General features: G+C 46.7%; 2 protein-coding genes across 11 annotated transcripts in view; one reads left to right on the top strand and one right to left on the bottom strand.

The window, feature by feature from the left end:
- Ankrd6 (ankyrin repeat domain 6) overlaps positions 1–16,927 on the top strand; it is a 146,859-nt gene extending 129,932 nt beyond the window's left edge. For 6 of the 10 annotated variants that reach the window (XM_011249919.3, XM_011249921.3, XM_011249920.3 and 3 more), the window contains 7 exons: positions 2,245–2,349; positions 3,404–3,535; positions 3,858–4,043; positions 5,567–5,719; positions 10,643–10,756; positions 12,144–12,270; positions 14,312–16,927. In XM_011249919.3, the coding sequence (XP_011248221.1) occupies positions 2,245–2,349; positions 3,404–3,535; positions 3,858–4,043; positions 5,567–5,719; positions 10,643–10,756; positions 12,144–12,270; positions 14,312–14,841 (1,347 nt within the window). In that variant the 3' untranslated portion in view covers positions 14,842–16,927. The remainder of the gene's footprint in view (positions 1–2,244; positions 2,350–3,403; positions 3,536–3,857; positions 4,044–5,566; positions 5,720–10,642; positions 10,757–12,143; positions 12,271–14,311) is intronic. The other 4 variants (NM_001012451.1, NM_001012450.1, NM_080471.3 and 1 more) reach the window with 1 other exon arrangement.
- Positions 16,928–18,685: 1,758 nt separating this feature from the next.
- Lyrm2 (LYR motif containing 2) lies at positions 18,686–20,695 on the bottom strand. The gene is made up of 3 exons (NM_175364.4): positions 20,619–20,695; positions 20,204–20,344; positions 18,686–19,811 (listed from the first exon to the last, which is right to left on the bottom strand). The coding sequence occupies exons 1-3, from the start codon at positions 20,661–20,663 to the stop codon at positions 19,731–19,733; spliced, it is 267 nt and encodes an 88-aa protein (NP_780573.1). The 5' UTR covers positions 20,664–20,695; the 3' UTR covers positions 18,686–19,730.
- Between the last annotated feature and the right edge of the window lie 1,691 nt (positions 20,696–22,386).

The following is a 22,386-nucleotide window of genomic DNA, read 5'->3' as shown; positions in this document are numbered from 1 at the left end:
CCCAAAGAAAGTAGGTCAGAGGAGCATTCTGTCTAGACAGATCAGTAAATAGGCAACAGAGGCGGTGAAATACAGACTAGGTCTCCCCCTCTTTTGTTCCTTATTCAGAAATGATGACTGATTTCATAAATTGAGGATGACATTAAGTAACCATAAGTGTTTTTAATCATGGCAACCTGAAATTACAGCTTTTCTTCCCTCATACTTACACTCTCTGCTGACAGTCTCTGTATAACTGGGTCTACCCTCTCCACGCTCCCTCATGCCGTAGCCATGACAGGACAGTGTTCTGGAGTGTTCACCATTACCTAGTCTAGTAGAATCAATTCCTTAGTGTTGGGAAGGCAGGCTATTCCACAGCAAGGCTGAAAATGCAGATTTGTCTACTTTTTTGAGGTGTGTATATATATATATATATATATATGTGTGTGTGTGTGTGAATGTGTGTGTGTGTGTGTGTGTGTGTGTGTGTACACAAATGTAGGCAAAACACCCATATACATAAAACATTTGATAAAAATGGCTTAGGTTTTCTATATATAACTGAACAGCAGCTGGATAGATGACTGACATACTGTAGAAATTCCATGTCTTAGAGTTTTACTGCTGTGAACAGATACCATAACCAAGGCAACTCTTATAAGGATAACATTTAATTGGGGCTGCCTTACAAGTTCAGGGGTCCAGTCCATTATCATCAAAGTGGGAACATGGCAGCATCCAGGCAGGCATGGTGCAGGAGGAGCTGAGAGTTCTTCATCTTCATCTGAAGGCTGGTGGTGGAAGACCGACTTCCAGACACTTAGGACAAAGATATTAAAGCCCACACCCACAAGGCCGCACCTCCCAACAGTGCCATTTCCTTGGCCAAACATAACAACCCATTACATTCCATATACAGTTTTACATACCAAGCCTCATCCTTGCATTGAGGAACTTTGAATATACATGCACGCACTCCTTGCATATTGTTTTGTTGCTACCTGCTTTGCCTATAAACAGAAGTCCCTTCTCTGAAGCCCTTAGTTAATATAGCTTTTGGTGAGCACAGCAACACTAAGAACATGCCTTTTCCCAAGGCCTCTGTCTGGGCCAGCGTTCACTGACTGCTGCAGCCTGGAAAGCGCTGCTGCTGTTCTGTTTGGTCCACGTTACCCTGAGAACAGCCACGGACCTTACGGTTCTTCTCAGGGCTACTCCCACCTCTGTGGAGGATGCTCGCTGCTGCTCTTTTGGGTTCAGATGACCTTGAGTCACTTGTCATAGATGGCAGCTGTGTTCCTCAAATGTGAAGAAGTTCAGGCTTGAGTTCAGCTGTGCCTTGGAGTAAGAGTCCATGGACCAGGCAAACAATCAGCACCAATGGCTTTCTCAGACTTGACCGTCTGTACTGTCACTAAGTGTGCTTTGTGGCAGTGGCTCTGAGACTATGGACCAGTGGTTGAAGGCTCCTGGTTCCTCAGACCTGTGTTCTGTGGCTAAACACATTCTGCCAACTAAATATCTTAGTGGCTAAGGACAAGCAGTGACTGCAGGTACAGCCATCCAGCCATCTCCTGGTCCCAGCTGATTACAGCAGCCCCCTTCTTTCCCTTTGATGAGGAGAACCTCTTGGTAGCCAAAACCATGTGCTGCTCATCCAGCTGCTACTGGGTACCCCAGCACCTGCTGGGTACCCCAACATCTACTGGCCTATACCCTTGTTGACTCCTCCCACCTTAACTGCATTGTTAGGGACAGACACCAATCTTCCTTTTGGGACGCCACAGTTAGTCTGATGGCTCCCAGATACCCTCTGTGTTGTATGAATTAAGTCAATGGTGTTTTGGGCGTGCTTTGGTCAAGGGTACTAGAAGGTGGGAAATGAAACTGCCTGACGCAGGCCTGCCTTGTGACATGACTTTCCGATGGAGGTAGCATTCTCTGGGCTCTGCACGCCTATTGGCCATGCCAGCCCAGCACATAAACGCTTGGTGGTGTTATCATCAGAGAAGTTTCTTGTGATCGGAGATGCTATCCTACTGTTGTCTGGGTCCCTGTTGTGCTCAGCACAAGACTGAGGAGGAGGCGGCATATGAGGTCCAGCGGTTTCTATGACTACTAGTGTTTCCCACCAGGCTGTGTGTTCTGTTAGGTCAGAGTGCCATGCCGTGCCGTGCCGTGCCGTGCCGGGGTAGAATTCTCTGCCACATGCTGATGCTATGCCCGCTTCACCGCTACAACTATAGTATTTGTCTCTTTTAGATCTTGCGCTTCAGTCGTGGGCGAAGCCTGAGGAAAAGGAGAGAGAGGCTCAAGGAAGAGAGGAGGGCCCAGTCTGTGCCCCGAGATGAGGTGGCACAGAGCAAGGTATGAGGGTTCTTCTGCAGATCCCAAGTGCCCTCTTGTCCAGCCTCTCTGCTGCCCTCCTCAGCATGTCCTTCCCCCTGGGTTCAGGCTGCTGTCCCTCCCTTGTGTCCCTAGTTCTCTCCACAGTTCCAGATCTGGTGTCTTTATGTGTATGTGAGGGATTGGCCTTCCTCCTCCCTTTGTGCCCCCTGTGCCCTCAGCCTTTGTCCCATTGAGCACACACCCGCACTGTGCCCTGAGTTTTGCCAAGGTTTGGTTCTTCTGTGCTGTTGTGCTGGCTCCTGGAGCCGTGTTAGTAATGGAAATTCTCAGGGCTCGGCTTGGACCTCCTGAGACAGGAGCTTCGGGTGGGTACCTGGCCTGTTGGAAACAGCGTTCTAGGTGATTCTGACACCCGCTAGGGCAAGCTGCTACTTCCGTTTCTAACTAGAGAATGGACCAAGGCAACTCTTAGGGCTTCTGTGTGCGCATCAGAAAAGGAAGGCAGCAGGCACTCCAGGGTTGGGGAGTGCATAGGCTTCGTGCTTGCGTTGGAGTCCCCTCTGCTCCGTTCACCCCTCAGCAGGTGCCATTGGGCCGTGAACAACATGGTATCCCTTGTAAGGTTTTATTTGAGAAGGGTGCAGAGGGGCAAGGTCTCATTATGTAGCCCTGGCTGGTCTGGAACTCACTAAGTAGACTAAGCTGTCCTTGAACTCAGAATTGTCCCTGCCTCTGCTGAGATTAAAGACATGTGCGACATGCCCAGCTCTTTGAGAGTTGTTGGCAGGGACCATGATATAGAGACTTTTTCTGGACATGGTGCTACACACCTTTAAACCAAGCATCTAAGTATACACACAAGAGCATGCTTCACTTCCTACCAATAAAAGCCCGGCCAGCCAGACAAGAGAAGCTGCCGCTGAACCCACCCACCATGTAGAAGATGTCTGTCACTGATTACTGTCTCTGTGGGTCCATTATCGGATGGAGTCTTGCAAGCACCCGTGTTCCCAGCTGGCCTCAGAGGCAAAAGGCTCAAGTGCAATAATTGGAGGGCTTTTTTCCTTTGCAGGGAAGTGTCTCAGCAGGAGATACCCCCAGCAGTGAACAAGCAGTACCCCAAAAAGAGGAAGCTAGAAGAGATTGTCCACCAGCTTCCCAGGAGCCAAGAAAGGATGAGAGGAGGAGAAAGTCGAGGCCAGAGGTCAGGAGCTAGCAGAGAGGGGAGGGGAGGGAAGGAGCCATGGGGCTGGCTGGCTTGCAGGAGGGTCTAGGGTGACTTGCTTTGGCTGGTTGTTTGGGAACAGGCACAAAAATGAAATCTACTGGCTTTAGACGGAGGAGATGGTACTCACGGGTTTCTGGGTGTGTTCTCTGAGCTCAGAAGCAAGATGGGGCTCTTTGTTTTTTATTTTGAGACAGGATTATACTATGTAGCGTTGCATGGGAGATAGGAAATGCTGGCAGGGTGTCATTTCTGGTGGGTGTTGCCAGAGCTTAGGAGTGGCGACCCTTCTTTCCTATAGGTGTCAGCGTTATCTGACCCCACCCCAGCCGCAGACCAACAGCCTGGACACCAAAAGAACCTGCACAGTCATCACCACCCCAAAAAGAAGAGCAGACATCGGTGTTGGTCCCCACCTCCACCCCACGGGTTCAGGGCGTACCAGCTATACACGCTGTACCGGGGCGAGGATGGAAAAGTGATGCAGGTACCACAGGTTGCGTTGGCCCAGAGCCCTGCAAGGGCCGAGGTCTTGGGAAGCCTCTGCCTGGAGGTTGATGTACCCTGCTGTGTAGACCTGGGGGAGGGGGAGCACTGCCTGTGCATTCTGCACCCTCCTTAGGGGACCTCTGCTTTGAGGCCCCAGAGTGGGTGGATTCCAAGCCTCTTTAAGATAAGTATCCTCAGACTCTCACAATCAGAATCTTAGTGCCTTTGGACCCAGCGTTCAACCCATGAGACCTTCCAAAGTTAGCATGGGGATTAGTGTGGCCTCTAAGTCTTCTGCCTCCCCCAGTATCTTACCTTGCACAGTGGTTGCTCAAGATGGTCAATGAATAAAGAAGGACAAATTCCATTCCTTTCCTTTCCTTTCCTTTCCTTTCCTTTCCTTTCCTTTCCTTTCCTTTCCTTTCCTTTCCTTTCTGTTTTTGTTGCCCCCCCCCCCTCCCTTTCTCCCTCTTGCTCTGGCCCATAGGAGGTTTTTTAAATTTGTTTCTCATTATGGATGGTTGTGAGCCACCATGTGGTTGCTAGAATTTGAACTCAGAACGTCTGGGAGAGCAGTAAGATGCTCTTAACCTCTGAGCCACCTCACCAGCCCAAGAAGGGCAAATTTCAATCTGTCTGTCTGTCTGTCTGTCTGTCTGTCTGTCTCTCTCTCTCTCTCTCTGTGTGTGTGTGTGTGTTTGTGTGTGTGTGTGTAGTACAACCAATTTAAGCCTATCCTCAACTAGCTTACAAATAAATGAGACTCAGACTGTGGTTATTTTATTTGGCTTTGACAATTACTGGGTGGGGTCGCTCCTAATCTGCTTTTCTACCTGCTGACCTGACTGCCTCCCAGCAGTGTTCCGCACACACTTGCTGTTTCTCCTGTCCACGAGCTCATGCTACCTCTCTTCACATGGCACCTTCTCCCCTCCCCCTTGTCATCTCTCTTTTCTTCCTCTTGTTTCTCCACCCCCAACTGGGGAACTCAAAACCCATCCACCTCTGATCCCTCCAGTAATTGGCTCTCACCAATTTTATTTAACCAATAGTTTTAAGGAACAAGGTTTGCACAACAAAACCTTGTAAACCTGAGAATTTACTGGTAGGCCTAGACCTTTGGTATAGAATTTATAGCATTACAATATATTAGCAACAGACCAAACCTCAGTGAGTGAGTGTGTGTATTTGTGTATGTATTTGGGTGTATACTCCTGTGTGTGCCCTTGCAGAAGCCAGCAGAGGGTGCTGGGTCCCCTGCTCTACCCTGCTCTGTCCCTACCCACCTTATCCTTTGAGACAGGGTCTTTCACTGAACTGAAAGGCCAGCAAGCTCCAGTGATCTCCTTTCGCTGCCCCCTTCCCTCTTCCCTAAGCTTGGGAATTACAGACGTACAGCCAGCCATACTTGTATTTTTACACAGGTTATGGGTTCTGAACTTAGGCCCCCAAACTTACACAGAGAGTAGTCCTGCCCAGGGAGACATCTTTCCCCCCAATTCCTTTTCCTTTCCCTCCTAGGCACCAATAAAAGGTTGTCGCTGTGAACCTCTAATCAACAAGCTGGAGAACCAGTTGGAGGCGACTGTGGAGGAAATCAGAGCTGAGTTAGGCTCGGTGCAGGATAAAGTGAACGCGAAGCTGGGCCAGATGGAGAGCAAAACCCAGCACCAAGTAAGCAAGGCTCTGTCTCTCAATGGCGGCATTGAAGGGCATGTGTTGTGGCTCAGTGTTAGAGCCTTGGCCTAGCATGGACCAGCCTCGGGCATATAAACAGTCGAGATTATAAAAGTCATGATAGTGGTGCATGCCTGTGATACCAACACATAGGAGGCCGAGTCAGGAGAATCACAGATTCAAGGACAGTCTGGATAATAGAGAGACTTTGTCTCAGAAAAGAAAAGAAAAGAAAAGAAAAGAAAAGAAAAGAAAAGAAAAGAAAAGAAAAGAAAAGAAAAGAAAAGAAAAGAAAAGAAAAGATTGTTTTAAAAGATTATTTATGCCGGACAGTGGTGGCACACGCCTTTAATCCCCGCACTTGGGAAGCAGAGGCAGGCAGATTTCTGAGTTCAAGGCCAGCCTGGTCTACAGAGTGAGTTCCAGGACAGCCAGGACTATACAGAGAAACCCTGTCTCGAAAAAACAAAACAAAACAAAACAAAACAAAAAAACCCAAAAAACAAAAAGAAAAAGTCACACTGCATGGCCCAGGTTGGTCTTGAACTCTGATCCCCTTCCAAGTGCTGGATCAGAAGTGGAGGCCACACACCCAGCTTCAGTTCTTAGCTTTTCGTCCCTCTTATCGTCTCTCTATTTTCTTCTGGAACTGAGGGAGACTGAGTGGCTGTGCCTGTGGTTGTATCACCTCTCCTTACCTGACAGTGTGTCCACCTGGGATAAGCAGGGTTCATCACATTGAAGAGAATCAACAATAATTGCACAATATCCGGTCGGTGTTTACACTTTCCCGGTTGTTCCTGAGGATTTTATTTAGCTCTTTTTCCCACAGGTTATTTATTCATTTAATTTTTTTAGAAAAAGATTTATTTATTTATTATATGCAAGCACACTGAAGCTGTCTTCAGACACACCAGAAGAGGGCATCAGATCCCATTACAGATGGTTGTGACCCTCCATGTGGTTGCTGGGATTTGAACTCAGGACCTCCGGAAGAGCAGTCAGTGCTCTTAACCGCTGAGCTGTCCCTCCAGCCCTAATTAATTTTTTTGAGACTCAGTCTCATGTAGCCCAGGCTGGCCTCGTACATAGCTGGAAGGGTTGGTATGTGCTGTCACACCCAGCTGTTTGGTTAGAATCTTGGTTTAGGATCCTTTGTGTACCTGACTGGGGTTCTGTGGTCTCTTTGAGTGCCTCCTGGTCCCTTCTAGCTTTCTGTCTCTTCTAAGCACCCATGCTGGTTGTCCTATTGCCTTCTGAATCTGTTTGCTAGTGTCTTCATGAGTGTTTAAGTTGTGACTTCAACCCTGCACTTTGCCAACAGAAAGGTCTGAGACAATGGTTCATGGTTCTCAGTGTGTGGTCTCGAGGTGGCCGCAGCGGGTGCAGGGGAGGGGAATTCTTGGACCCATTCCTCATCTACAGAGCTGAATTTAATCTCCATGACTGGATTCTGAGTAAGACCCACAAGCCTGTGACTAGCAAGACCTCCAAGTGCTACTGTTAATGTCTGTGAACAGTTAGTTATTTAGGTCCCAAGAACCTAATAATTGTTCAACATTTAATTAGGTTCCAAGGAATACTTCTGCAAGCACATGCCATGGTCAGTAGTGTGAACTCCAGACTGCCCTCCACAGGGAAGCGCAGAATGTCAGGGGACCTCAGGGCTACTGATGCTAAGCTGGGCACTTGTTTTCTTCCGCCTTGAAAGTGTACTTTCCTTGTTTCTAAAAGAAATGTGCAGTGGGTAAGATTTTTTTCATTAAGATATGCTCTAAGGAACCATACAGAATAGTATGTTTTAGAGAAAGTTCTCCCCACTAAAGACATGTGATTCCTGCCACCATTCCTTGGCGCTCGCTTGCTTGTCCTCGCAGGTTTTCTTTCGTCACTCAGAACTGCTCTGACTATCTCTAGAGCGACAGGGACGGCTGTGTCTTGGCAGCTCGTTTTCCCATCCTGCAGTGTGCCTCAGTGCAGCCCTGTGCCTGTGTGAGGGCTCTCTGCAGATGTGAGAGCTTGGATCACACTGACTTCATCAGCCTAGATCAAGACTCCTTCAAGAGTCGAAACCAGGCAGTTTGTTCCCAACATATTTAAACCCAGTATAGTTTGGAAAAATAAGTTTCCTGGTGTAATACAATCCCCAGTGCATAATTACATCAAAATTCATCTCAGGGTACATATCATTTCTTCCAAAAAGATGGATTCTAGAGACCGACTTCCTATACCAGTTTAAGGGCCTAAAGGTCTACCTGGTCTCAGTGATACAGCACAGAGGTCATTTGGGCTATTAGCCATCTCTGGTCCTGGTCTCGGGGGTCATTTAGATCACTGGCCACCTCTGGTCCCGGCTATAGGAGCTTAATATAGCCTAGCCCAACAGTTAATGCAGATCACCAGGATATTAATCATGTCTGATTCTTAGCTTTCTGGATAGAAAACCAGCTCTTATTTTCTTGTCTTGTTTTATTTGTTTTACATTTTTCCCATTGTAAAGAGAATCCTGTGCTCTTAACATTCTCTGGAGATCTGTGGGGCAAAGACCTTCATGTTATGTTCCCAACACCTGTGTGGGAGAATATTTGTATACCTTTTCACTTAAATTTTATGCATCATGAGCACTTTCCCATGTCCTTAGTTACATAGTATTCACCTATTAATATGACATAATTAAGCTTTTCTCAAACTCATGAATAATGTTAAGACAAAAAATTTTGGCTACTTCTTAGACTAAAAATGTTTTCACATTTAATTGAGTGTGTATGTGTATGTGTGTCTCCCTCCCTGTCTCTCCTCTTTCAGACAGTGTGTCACTTTGTAGCCCTGGTTGGACTAGTACTTGCTGTGTAGATCAGGATGGGCTCACGGAGACCTGCCCGCCTCTGCCTCCAGCATGCAGGATAGAAGGTGCACTACCATGCCCACCACGCCTACCACACCCACCACGCCCACCACGCCCACAGAGGCTGAACAGTTTTCAGATTTACTTGCCTCTTGCATTCTGTGGAAAGAATATTTGAAAACTCCTCAGGTCATGATGCATTAGCCAGTCTGTACCCACAAAGGACTGTGTCAGGTGAAAGCTAGATCCCTAGGGCCTCTTAGTGTGGAGATGATGGCAGACTGACGCGGGTGGTCAGTTCTCTTTCCAAACGGCAAGGGCGGGATATGAACCTGGTCAGTGTAAGTCAGGAGCCTGAGCCAACCAACATTCTCTCTCTCTCTCTTCCTCTCTCTCTCTCTCTCTCTCTCTCTCTCTCTCTCTCTTTCTCTGTATCTCTCTCTCTCTGTATCTCTCTCTGTGTATCTCTCTCTCTGCATCTCTCTCTCTGTCTCTCCCTCTCTGATTTTATTTTCATTGTATATACATTGGTGGTTTGCCTGCATGTATATCTGTGTGAGGGTGTCAGATCCCCTGGAACTAGAGTTATAGACAATGGTGAGCTGCTGAGAGTTGAACCTGGGATTTTATGGAAGAACAGCCACTGATCTTCACCGCTTGCTCAGCTCTCCACTCCCAAATGCTGTTACTTTGAAAGAACCCCAGCACCCAGCACAAAGTGGCTGCTTTGGGTGTGGACGTCCCTGTAGCTGAAGAGGAGATGGTCTCCTGGGAAATAGGGAGGGTAGGCAGCTCACAGAAGAATGTAGGAACCCGAGAGACACACCCACCCATCCTGAAACCGGTGCAGCCTCCCTGTGAAAGTTTGTGAAAGACCCCCAAAGGGAGACCCTCACTCAAGTCTCGGGATAATAGCAGACCCCCAAGAACTCACGAGAGACCAAACTTGATGCAAACCACACAAGGCTTTATTTGGGGAAAGCCAGAGCTTTCCGGATGACTCGTATCCCACGCAGGGGTAGAGGAGTCGACCCCGAGGGGAAAGGGGTCCCAGTTTTTATAGGCCCTCAAGGGGGAAAGGAGAAGGGGGGGGAGTAGGGGATTTCCAGATCTAAACAATGTCTATTCTAAAATGATTTCTCAAGAAATGGGTATGGGAGGGGTACAAGGAAAGAGTCTGGTGCAGGTGCAGCAACTCCGGATTGGCCCCGGCTGTGGTTGCTGGGAAAGAGTCGGAAGATCTCCCCAGCAACCAATATCACAAACACCTGGCAGTGGGCTTCAGCAGTAGGCACACACCTGGGTTCAAGGAACGGTCAGAACATTGGCAGACACATGGGTTCTAGGAGCGGCCAGAGCATTGTGCACCTCTATTTTTCTAAATCAGTGAAGGTATCTCTGCTAACAATGAAATCTATTTTGCCAATTTCAGGGCTTCTGTGACCTTTTACATTCTGTCAGGATCTTTCATTCGTGTGTATCACCAGTGAGCCCTTGTGGCTAGCTCCTTATAACACTAGCTTTGGTCACTTTTTTGGGACCTTGTCAGATCAATGAGGTTGGTCTGGCATAGGAGTTAGGGCCTACAGGATTGTTACACGACCCCAGAAAGGTCATTGAGTGATGGTGGCACTTGTTGTTGTAAGCAGCCTTGGAAATAGCCTCTGTTTCCTTTCCACGCATGCTTTGGCTGCCTTTAATGAAGCAATAGGGAACATGCTCACTGCGGAGTTTCGATAGTTGCTCCTAATGATAACTTTGGCACATACATCCTAAGGCCTATCAGAATCCCTGCCTACATGATCTGCATATACATATATAATATATAAAATATAACATTTACAAGATAAAATATACAAATATTGTATACTTTTGTGAACTTGTGCTCTACTAAGCACTTAGGACTTATGGATGAAAAACAGGGACAACAGAATACGTATAGGGTAGAATCTCGTGCTGTGAAATAGGGCAGAAGGACTGAAGTCCTTTGTCTCTTTTGCAGACTCCGCTCATGGGTGGAGGCCAGAGTCCATTCTTAGGTAATTTTAGGATGTGTTCTGTCTCTTGAACCCTAGATGTGCGTTTTGGACAAACTGATGGTGGAACGGCTGTCCGCGGAGAGAACAGAATGCATGAATCGCCTGCAACAGCATGCAGCTGCTGAGAAGCAGGAGGGAGAGAAACGTCAGGTAAGAACCAGTGTCTGTCCGTCCTTCTGCTGGTTCACCACGTCTGCCGAGCCGCTCCAGGTTTAGCAATGCAAACCCAAAGGTTGGGAGTGCAGAGGCCATTTGCATTCCATAGCCTGTTGTTTCTGTAGCCCTAATAAAGTTAGGAGCGAAGAATGTGTAGTCCTATGTGAGTGAGTTGCCGAGCCCGCTGGGCAGTGTGCTGGAAAGGCCATCTTTGCCAGTCAATTCTCTCTATTGTCCATTCTTCAGGAGTCTACTGCTTTTCCAGGCCCACAAATGGGACTGGTCCCTGTGAGTTTGTGAGAACAGCCAAAAACACTAGTTTGGAACATTTGCAAGATGTTAGGCATCTGAGTTCTGGGTGACTCGGAGCCTTCACTTGGTGGCAGACATGGCCTGTGGGACGAGTGATCCCTAACCTTTATATGTGCCAATTGTAACCTCAAGTGTCAGAATTTAAAAGCTCATTCTTGGGCTCAGTGGTTAAGAGCACTGGCTGCTCTTTCAGAGGTCCTGAGTTCAATTCCCAGTAACCACATGGTGACTCATGACTGTCTGTAATGGGATCTGATGCCCTCTTCTGGTGTGTCTGATACACTAGTGTACTCATATACATACAATAAATAAAATCTTAAAAAAAAAAAGTTCAAGGAGACTAGAGCATTGGCTCAGTGGTCAAGAGTGTGTCTGTTCTTCCAGAGGACCTGGCACCCACGCTGGCCTGCCCCTCTAGCTCCAGGGTATCTAACACTCTTCTCACCTCCATGGGTGCATGTATACAGATTGTCATGGTGGGTTGGGAAGATGTGTATGCCAAGGCACATGTGTGGAGCTCAGGACAACTTGTGGAAGTCAGTTCTCCCCTACCACGTGGGTTCTGGGGATTGAACTGAGGTCTTTAGATTTGGCAGCAAACATTATCACCACTGAGCCATCTTTCCAGCCCATAAAATAAATCTTTAAATAAGATTGTTTTAAAAGATTATTTATGCCGGACAGTGGTGGCACACGCCTTTAATCCCCCCACTTGGGAAGCAGAGGCAGGCAGAGTTCAAGGCCAGCCTGGTCTACAAAGTGAGTTCCAGGACAGCCAGGGGAAACCCTGTCTCAAAAAGCAAACAAACAAAAAAACATTATTTGTGTGTATGGGTGCTTTGTCTGCATGTGTGCCTGTGTACCATGTGGGTGTCTGGTCCCCTTAGATCCTCCGAGACTGGAGTTATAACCGTAAACTGGTTGTGAGCTGATATCTGGGTGCTGGGAATAGAACTCAGGTCCTCTCAACTGCTGAACCATCCGTCCAGCCCAGCAAAACGTCACTCTCGATGCTTTAATTCCTAAGCCTCAGCAAACTCAATCTTCTGTGCATTATTTGTTATTTTAGATGTCTTTGGTAGATGAACTAAAAGCCTGGTGCATGTTGAAGATCCAGAGTCTGGAGCTAAGACTCTCTGGAGAGTCTCGGACCTTCAGAGCTAAATCCACACCACCTCCGTCTGACTCCACTCCAGGTAACACACACAGACAGTCTCTGAGAGATCCACTCCTCCTCCTTCCTGACCTGAATACTGTCCACACTCCAGAGCTGCAGCAAACACCGTGAGGCTCAAATGTTAGGAAGCCTGAAGTAACCCGACGTGCGAGAGTGTGGAATAAAACAAGGGATGTTGACACCAAGCCAAAAGCAGCCCGGGGAGAAAAGGGTTTATTTGGCTTACACATTCCAGGTCACAGTCCATTACTGAGGGAAGTCAGGGTAGGAACTGAAGGGAGGAACCTGAAGGCAGGAACTGACACAGACCTTGAAGGAAATCCTGGTTCCCAGTTTGCTCCGCTTGTCTTCTTATATACTTCAAGCCCAGGAGTACACACAGGAGGCTGGGCTCTCACACATCAACCATGAATGAAGAAGGTGCTCCCATAGAGCTGCCTGTAGACAATCTGAAGGACGTATTCTCTCAGCTGAGGTTCCTCTTCCCAGACGACCCTAGCTTCTGTCAAGGGTCAGTGGATCCTGAAGCCGAGTGATGCAGGACCAGCTTTCTCCCGGGCAGGCCTCTCCCCCTGTTGCCCCTATTGCAGTGGCCTTTTGCCTTTACTTAAACCTGCAAAGCTCTTAAGCAGCTATCAGTGGCCTGAATGTGTTCTAGGTGCTAAGACATCTTTAAATGATGACTCTTTAGCTGCAGTGAGTACACTTGATAATTTTTAAAACTAGCATGTGTCCATTGTACAAAACAGTTTCATTATATTTCCACACATATGCATCACCCCAAATTCTACCTGGTAACCACCCTTCTGCTAATTCCTTTCCAGACAGCCCCTATACAACTGTAAAAGTCTAGATTCTAGTTGGACATGGTGGCACACACCTTTGATCCCAGCATTTGGGGAGGCAGAGGCAGATGGATCTCTGTGAGTTCAAGACCAGCCTGCTCTACTTTTCAAGTTCTAAAACAGTCAGGACTGTATAGCAAGACCTTGTTTCAAGAAGGTTCTGAATATAAGGGAAAAACATGTATGACCCGCCCCTCTTTAGTCTGGGCTATTTCACTTACAATAATCTCAGGTTATATCTATTTTCCTGCAAATAATATAATCTTTCCCTTATGGAAAGATTTTCTTTACATGATAGTTCTAAAGATGTTAAAGCTTGATAATTAGATCCTACTGGGGGACTCTGATAGCTCAGGCACTTAATATAGCCCTGTTTCCATGGCTTTAGCTCTGTACTTGCAAATTTAGAAACATTTGAGCCAACTTGTCATGCTAGGAGTAGCTATGGACCTAGCCATGGTGAACGGAACATGGGTTGAAGAGCTGGGTGAGGAGTGTGGCTTACCTTCCTCTCAACTCTGCTGTCACCCTAAAATCCCTCCTAAGAAAGCATTCCTGCAGGGTATGATGGCACCTGCCTTTGTTCTCAGCATTTAGGAGGCAAAGGCAAGTGGATCTCTGAGTTCATCTAAATCATTAAGACCCTTTCCCAAACAAAGAAAGGGCCCCAAAAAAACCCAAATTGGTGCCGGGCGTGGTGGCGCACACCTTTAATCCCAGCACTCGGGAGGCAGAGGCAGGTGGATTTCAGAGTTCGAGGCCAGCCTGGGCTACACAGAGAAACCCTGTCTCGAACCCCCCCCCACCCCCACAAACAAACAAACAAAAAACAAATTGGCACACAGGCTTATGTCCCAGAAGTGAAGGGAGTGTCTTCCTCCTCAGAGATTAGTGCTCTGTGTTGAGACACTTTGTAAGTTTCATCATTCTTGGGCTTTACAAACAGGACCCAGAGGCATCTATGATAGGCAATAATGGCTAAAGGAAAGGCCAGATATCTAGCCGACATGTTGTTCCTATAGCTAACACAGAATCCAAGAGAGCCCTGATGGGAAACCTGGAGAGAAAGTGGGAGGGAGGGAGAGAGGCGAGGGAGAGAGAGAGCAAGGGAAGTGGGCAGGTGAGTGGGGCCTGGCACAGCTGAGGTTCTCAGGACCCCCAGTCCTATGGCTGAATGTGAGTGTGCTCTGACATTTGTTTCTCCTTTGAAAACAGCTGTAGACCAACCAGTGGTAGCTGCAGGGCCAGGAGCAGCTTCCGACAGCTCCTCTCAGGTTGTGAGGCCCAAGGATAAGGCGCTCAATGCCTCGGCTGCCCACAGCCACCAGCAGGAGCTGCCTCCCTCTGACTGTACAGGGTCTGGGTTAAGGAAGATCAAGGCCCCGGGTGCTTCCAGGTGTGATCAGCAGACTGGATCCTGTGTCAACCGAGGCACTCAGACCAAGAAGTCTGGGAGAAGTGGGCAGACCAAGCATCGAGGCCAGCAGCCCACTGCCAGCAGCCCCAGTGGGCAGCAGCCATCAGCAGCAAGCAGTGATGTGCGAGACGCCTCACAAGCCCTGGAGCTAACTCAGTATTTTTTTGAGGCCGTTTCTGCACAGATGGAAAAGTGGTATGAACGGAAAATTGAAGAAGCACGGAGCCAAGCAAGTCAGAAAGCTCAGCAGGATGAGGCCACATTGAAGGAACACATCAGAAGTCTGGAGGAGGAGCTTGCCAGGCTGCGGACAAAGGTGCAGAAGTAAAAGCCAGACCCTCAGCTGGACCCAACAGGGTTTCCGGCTTGATAACAGCCAAGTAACGGTGTCCCAGGAGTTGGTTGTCACGCCCAAGGTGGACTTGCCTTTTAGAAAGTCACGAATGTGTTGCGGACACATATTTCCTGTGCTCTGAAATTACAAGGCCTTCACTGGTTAAAATGAATCCTGGCAATATGTTCACAAAAAGCAAGCTGCACCCAGATGAGGTGTGTACCCAAGTCTGCGATTCAGTGACATGAACTATGTCGGCAGCAAAGCAGATTACTCTGCGAGCCCAGTAGTCATTCACAGCTGCTGTGACTAGACAGTCCTTCTAACGGAGCTGGGACGCGGATGCCGGAAGCCCCTTTTCTCCCATGTGACTCAAGATGCTCATCTTTTAAAGGGGTGAAAAGCGCTCAGGTTTTGAGGAAATACATTGTAATGATCTCAGTGTCCAGTATGTCTTAAAGTAATGTTAAGGGTCATGTAAAGAAGGAGTAATTGCTGACTGTCAAACTCGAAAAGTTTAAAATATTGGTCAGTTACTGTGGTTTTAGCCAAATAACTGAGCAGACTAATGGAAAAAATCCACCAAACAACTCCAGCTAGTTACCTTAGCTTGATTGCCTTTCTAACGTCAAGACTTTTGCTGGTTTGTAAATAAGGCAGAATCATGAAAGTTTAATTTTGAGTTGACTCCTCACTGAAGAACACCAAGCCATCAGAAGGCTTTACTTGTTCGCGGAGTAAGATGTAACAGACTGAGGTGGTGACGATATCTGGGTTGGGACCTAGGATTTGTCCTCGGATCCTTTGGAACACAGAACATGGATTATGTCCGTCTCCATGATCCACATACACATAGGAACTTCTGTTTCTCTAAGCCTAAGGACCTCATAAATCCTGTCCATGAATTGTGACTAAAATGCTGTTCATTGAGCCAAAGAGAAGTGACCTTTGTGAAATAGTATGCATTTATCCCTTTGTCAAGCCAAGTTCTTCCTTTTTCTTATAGTGACACTCCATGGATGTAGACATTCCTGGAAACATACAGGGTAGATATATGAGTACAGAATCTAGTGAGGCCAGTTATTTCATGGGACTGACCCGTCCTCAGCCTCTTGGGAGGTGCAGATTTTTCCCATTCTCCTTCACTGGAGTCCTGTCCTCAGCTCACTTGCCCCATCCCTGCTATGACACTCCCTGGACAAAATGTCACTGGACCTGCCTAATACTAAGTAAGAGATGAAACCCCGAGTTCAGCAAGTTATGCTCCAAGCAGGAGTTATTTTCACTATTAGAATACTTATTACCTCAAGATACCCTTGACAAGAAATGCAGACATCAACTGTAACTGAACATCAAATCTAGACCACAGACTACCTTGGTGGCAGTACTTTGATGCTATACCTCCTACCCATCAGAAGCAGGCAGCTTATCACTGTGAATGGATGTTTTTGTCAAGTCATTAAGCATAAAGCCAGGCTATTGAATAAGGCCAGTCAGCCCCTTACCCACAGGGTTGACTTCTAAGGAAGTGGTGGTTGGCTTGTTTTGGAAGGCTCTACTGTGTACTCTAGACTGTCTCAGCCACCTGAGTTCTGGGATTAAAGGAGTGAGCATGGCTAATCCTGTGTTGTTTGTAACACCCGTCTTAGGTTTGTTGCAATTGTAAAGCACTGAAGATCAGCTGTGTCTTTTCCCCTTGTGCTATGTGCAAAAACAAGCAAATATCCCAGCTGTACTTTTACAGATAACTGTTTATATCACATACTCTCACATAGATCATGCTTCAAACTGAGGCCTAGGAAGCATCAACAGCTGTGGAGAAACATGTTATAAAACAGTAATGTTGTATATTATCAATGTCCTTTTTAAAAACAAGTAATTGTTAGCACATCCCTTAGACTGTATTCTGAGTATCTGTGATGGGGTGAAAGTGTTAGTCTAGCATCGCTTTTTATTTGAGGAGTCCGGAATATAGGTTTTTCATGTTTAGATTTGTGTGTGCAAGGCATGTTGTCTGATTTTATCACATGGAACTTGTGTCTCCTATATGCATTAAATGTTGTTTTCAGTTCTGCTAGTATTCTACTTTTTAGTCATTAGTTCTGCACATTGCACTCTAGAGTTCCTGAGAGAGCCTGCACCCAGCCACTTTACTTACTTAGAGCAAATGCATCCAGTTTAGTTAACATCAGGTGTCTTCCACCAACACAAAGTGGGTGCAATCTGTGTGTTTGTGGGGAATCCTTTAATGTTAATGCAAGCATATTAAGTCCACTAGATATAAGACTAAATAATAGCACCTCTAAAAAGAACTGTCCCTCAAAGATAAAGGGAAAGTTAGGTAGAGCATTAACCTTTCCCTTGGAAATCAGTTCAGCCGGGCAGTGGTGGCGCACGCCTTTAATCCCAGCACTCGGGAGGCAGAGGCAGGTGGATTTCTGAGTTCAAGGCCAGCTTGGTCTACAGAGTGAGTTCTAGGACAGCCAGGGCTATACAGAGAAACCCTGTCTCAAAAAACCAAAAAAATAAATAAATAAAATAAATAAAAATAGGCAGGTGGCAAATACAGAAGTGGATGCTCACAGTCATCTATTGGATAGAACACAGGGCCCCCCAATGGAGGAGCTAGAGAAAGTACCCAAGGAGCTGAAGGTGTCTGCAACCATATAGGTGGAACAACAATATGAAATAACCAGTAGCCCCCAGAGCTCGTGTCTCTAGCTGCATATGTAGCAGAAGATGGCCTAGTTGGCCATCATTGGGGAGAGAGGCCCCTTGGTCTTGTAAACTTTATATGCCCCAGTACAGGGGAAAGCCAGGGCCAAGAAGTGGGAGTGGGTGGGTAGGGGAGAAGGGCGCAGGGGGTGGTGGTGGGGGGTATAGGGGACTTTTGGGATAGCATTTGAAATGTAAATGAAAAAAATCTAATAAAAAATTGAGTCGGGCAGTGGTGGCGCACGCCTTTAATCCCAGCACTTGGGAGGCAGAGGCAGGTGGATTTCTGAGTTCGAGGCCAGCCTGGACTAGAGTGAGTTCCAGGACTGCACAGAGAAACCCTGTCTCGAAAAACCAAAAAAAAAAAAAAAAAATTGAAAAAAATAGTTAGACAGGGTTGACAGAGGCAGGAGAATCTGAGTTCAGGGCCAGCCTGGTCTACAGAGTGAAGCCATGGCCAGCCAGAGCTACATAGTTAAAAAAAAAAAAATCAAGCCTCAGCTTGCCCTCTGACAGCTTTATAGAATTCTCTGTACACCACTGCTGAACCATCATCAAACCACCATTGTTCACAGCTAGTGAGTGGTGTTTAGTCTGAAGAGTTTAGACTAAACAGGAGTTATTTGGATTTGCATGTCAAGAAGACCACCAAGGGAACTATTTAACGTTCTCCCTCAAGACTTTGATAGAACACATGGTGACTCACATCTGTAATTCTGGCACTTGGAAGGTGGAGGGTGGAGAATTAGAATGGGAGATCCTGTTTCAAAAATGAAACCTCAAGTTGTTCACAATGCTTGTCAGCTATTTTTGCATGAGCCATGTAGTTTTTAAAAACCTGACTTCTAAGAGCATGAGATCATTCTCATGCAGAACTGCACGTGGGCCCTAAGGCTCCAGCACAGTGCGCTGCTGCACGTCTTTTCAGGCACCCCAGCACAGGATCCTAGTCAGCCTCTGTTTGGCTTCTCTGTGTTGATGGGCCTTCTGTTCACAGTATAAGTTCAGATTCATCAACAAGCTGTCACTTTCAAAGATTCCACTAAATTGTCAACTTTGTGACCTATTTCTTTTTCCAGTGTTTGCAGGAGAATGCAGAGTACAATGCTCCTTAATGATGATTCTTTTTTTTTTTTTTTAAAGATTTGTTTATTGTATTTATAGGTACACTGTAACTGTCTTCAGACACAACAGAAGAGGGCACCAGATCTCATTACAGACGGTTGTGAGCCACCATGTGGTTGCCGGGATTTGAACTCTGGACCTTTGGGAGAGCAGTCAGTGCTCTGATTCATCATTTCATGAGGATGTTAGGTGCAGGAGCTGAACTGCCCACCCAGTGCTCCCTCTTCTTGGTGTTCTTAGCTATTTCCACTAAAGCTCCGCGAGACCTCAGTCTTATGGTTATCAAACCATGTCACACCTGAAGAAAGTCACTTCAGAACTCTGAAGGACAAAGCAGGTTATTCAAGCAAGATCTAGCGCTGTTTCTAGCCAGTTCTTAACCTTCCTAATGCTGTGACCCTTTAATACAGCTCTAATTTTATGGTGACCCACAACTGTAAAAATTTTGTTACTTCATAACTGTAATATTGCTGTTATGAATCATAAATACCTAATACTAGACCCCCGTGAAAGAGTTGTTTGGCCCCAAAGGGGTCATGACCCACAGCAAGAGAATCACTTTTCTAGGGCAGTACACTGCCAGTCCTGCATCTGACTTTGTAACAGCTTGTGATCACATCACAACATACACTCATTTTGGTTTGTGTGCCACAGTGCCTGTGTGGAGGTCGGAGGGCAACTTTCTGGAGTGGTTTTTTTTTTTTTTCCACGATATGAGTGTCACAGGGACCAAACTTCTGTCCTTGGCAGCAAGAGTCTTCATGAGGAGCTATCTTTACCAGCCCTGTCCTCATTGCCTTTCTAAGAATTGCTAACTAGTCGTCTGTTTTTCAAAGGGGCTGCCATTTCACCTTCCCTCTGAGCAATTGAGGATTCCAACCTCTCATCTTGACATTAGTTCACGTTTAATTATTACAGCCACGGACTGTAGTGGAAATATTAACACGCTTCACTTATATTCTTGATCAGAGTGATTATCACCTTTTTGGGTGCTCTATGACAGTGGCTCGGAGCCTGTGCAAAACACATGAAAAATCTTCCAGTTACGAGTTGGCTAAGGCAAGCGTCCTTTCTAGTTCCTTTAGCTGCATATTGCCTTGGGTTATCATCATTCGGATTGTATCCTGTGGAGGAAAGGACAATCTAGTCATTGTTTTACCAGCTTAACCACGGCAAAGTTCTATTATTGTATCTGGTACAGTCAAGAACCAACAGTGGCTGTTACAGGTTGTAGCTGTGGGCTTACCAATGCCCAAGGCACTACATTCAATCCTGTCACCAAAAGGCACTCCCCCCATCCACCCCCCCCCCCCAAAAAAAAACAGTAGTGTGAAGTGGAAAGCTGGACGCTAGGCTACACAATACAAAGCCAGATGTGCTGCAAAACAAATGTAAAATACCCAGTGGGCAGTGAGCAAATTCTCTGTGGCATATTCCAAGGTGTTCGCTAAACTTCACAAGCTCAGTGATACAATGGGACAAAGGAGCCGTGGCCCCAGCGTGGTCTTGCTCTCACCTCTTCTGTGGCACTTTTGTTTCTTTTAAATTCTTCCCTGGCCCAATCCTGAAGGTATTTTCGGTCAGAATCACTTGGAACTTGCCTAATCGCTCGCAAAATCTTTCTGTAGAGGAGGAGAACTTGCTGCCTTCTCATGAACTGCTCAAGGGAAGGAGAAAGACAAGTTACCACAAACCAGCCGGCTCCACTCAGCAAGCAGAAATAGCCCTTTGGTCCTCGCTAGCAAACAGAACAAGAGAGAATCCTTGCGGACCGGCGGGCGGGCGGCTTGCGAGGGCGGGGCACGCCTAGCAGCTCCGCCCTCGGGAGGCTGAGGCTGTCGGCCGAGGCCCGCGGTGGCCGCGGCGAGCCAGGTCGCAGGGGGAGCGCGACCACACAGGACACCTCCGCGGGGCTGAGAGATCAGCAGTACCTGCTTCAGCGTCAGGGCTGCGGGAGGCAAGCGGGATGCCGCCATGTTGCCCACGGAAGCTGCTGCGGCTCAGGAGCGGAAGTGGCCCTCGGGCACCCTGGTCACGGAAGCGGAAGGAGGAGACGGATGCGCGAGTCCTGGGTTTTCCGCGGAGAACCCAGGAGCTCGGTCGCTTTTACGGGAGGGGAGAAAATGTGTGCCTTTTGAGCACCCTTGCTGTGTATAACTGAGAAGACCGCCATTATGCTGGCAAATTCCGTTTGCATCCTGGAAGCTTCTCTTTTTCTCTACACTTTATCCTACAGCACGCAGGTCGCCTCGATCGTTGCGACTCCGTGCGCTTTCCCTACTCGTGTGCCCTCTCGCTTTTTTGTTTTTGTCCCCCACATCACATACCCAGAAGTCAGGTTATTGAATCTGCTTCTCGTGTTTTGTTTTGGTTTTTCAATTTTTCTCTAACATGGGACGTTGGGGATCAAACCTGTATCATCAGGTTTGGGGCAAAGCACCTTTAATGTCTGAGCCATTTCAATGGCCCTTGGATAATTTCTTTATATAGAGAGCTTTAACTCTACATTAACATATTTGTTTCTTTTTTTGGTTTTTCGAGACAGGGTTTCTCTGTGTAGCCCTGGCTGTCCTGGAACTCGCTCTGTAGACCAGGCTGACCTCAAACTCAGAAATCCGCCTGCCTCTGCCTCCCAAGTGCTGGGATTAAAGGCGTGCGCCACCATGCCCGGCTAACATATTTGTTTCTTTTGAGACTTTACAATATTGTCTTCTACTCACAGCTGTTGTAAAAGTGTATTATTATGATCAGTTTTATATTTACTCCACGTAAGTTATTTTCATTTATGACACACTATGGATCTAAGTTCTTTTCCAGCCACTAGACTAAAAATTCAAGATCATTTATTAAATAATTCATGACTTTCTCAGGTCATTGTAGTAATCTTTTTGAATGCAGGGTCTTTTATTGTCTAAATAATTCGATCAGTCTTGTTTTATCTCGGCCAGGTATCAAGCTATAAATTTTGCTTTTTATGTTGTTGTTCTGGCAGATCCAGTAGTTTCTTGTTAGGATATTTTCTATGACCCTTGGAAAGGCACTGAGCTAATTTCCACATCACCTGGGGATATTTATAAGATTCATAATTAGTGCTGGGTCTAAATTGGGCACCGAGAACAGGTATTTTGTACATTCTTTTCTCTACACTCATGTTAGCCACAGGCAATGTTGTCATATAGATATATACTCCCTGTCTCAAAGATTTATACTTTGAGTAGGAAAGCTTTGAAGGTCAATGCAGTGTTACTTAATTGACTGAGAGTAGGTTCTTGCCTCAAATAACTCTCAGCGCCAAAGCTCAGCGTACAGTCTTTTTAAAGACAAAAGACGCAATGCCATCATTGTCAGGTGTAAGTCAGGAATATGGTAGTATTTGTTTTGACTACACAACCAGAAGATATTTTGATTATGTATCTGAGGCCATGGAAAGTCCCAAATGTGTTGCCATAATGGATGTGACGATTCAAGGGGTTTAAGGGACTAAATATGTGCCTGAGCCAACACAAAGCAGGGTAAGATCGGGACAAAAAGACATTACCTTAGTCACTTCATTTCTCACTTCTTTTAGTGACTTTTATTTTAATTTTATTTTTTAAAATGTGTTTATTTTATATATATGAGTACACTGTAGTCATCTTCAGACACACCAGAAGAGGGCATCGGATCCCATTACAGATGGTTGGAAGTCACCATGTGGTT

This window comes from Mus musculus, chromosome 4, assembly GCF_000001635.26.
Source record: "Mus musculus strain C57BL/6J chromosome 4, GRCm38.p6 C57BL/6J".
In the NCBI taxonomy this organism is placed as follows: Eukaryota; Metazoa; Chordata; class Mammalia; order Rodentia; family Muridae; genus Mus; species Mus musculus.
This window is presented reverse-complemented; position numbering and strand designations above follow the sequence as displayed.

Coding starts and splice junctions, on each gene's coding strand:
- Lyrm2 (NM_175364.4), bottom strand. CDS start 20,663: ATGGCGGCATCCCGCTTGCCTCCCGCAGCCCTGACGCTGAAGCAG. Junction 20,345..20,618: donor CAGCCCTGACGCTGAAGCAG/GTACTGCTGATC, acceptor TCCCTTGAGCAG/TTCATGAGAAGGCAGCAAGT. Junction 19,812..20,203: donor ACAAAAGTGCCACAGAAGAG/GTGAGAGCAAGA, acceptor TTTCCTCCACAG/GATACAATCCGAATGATGAT.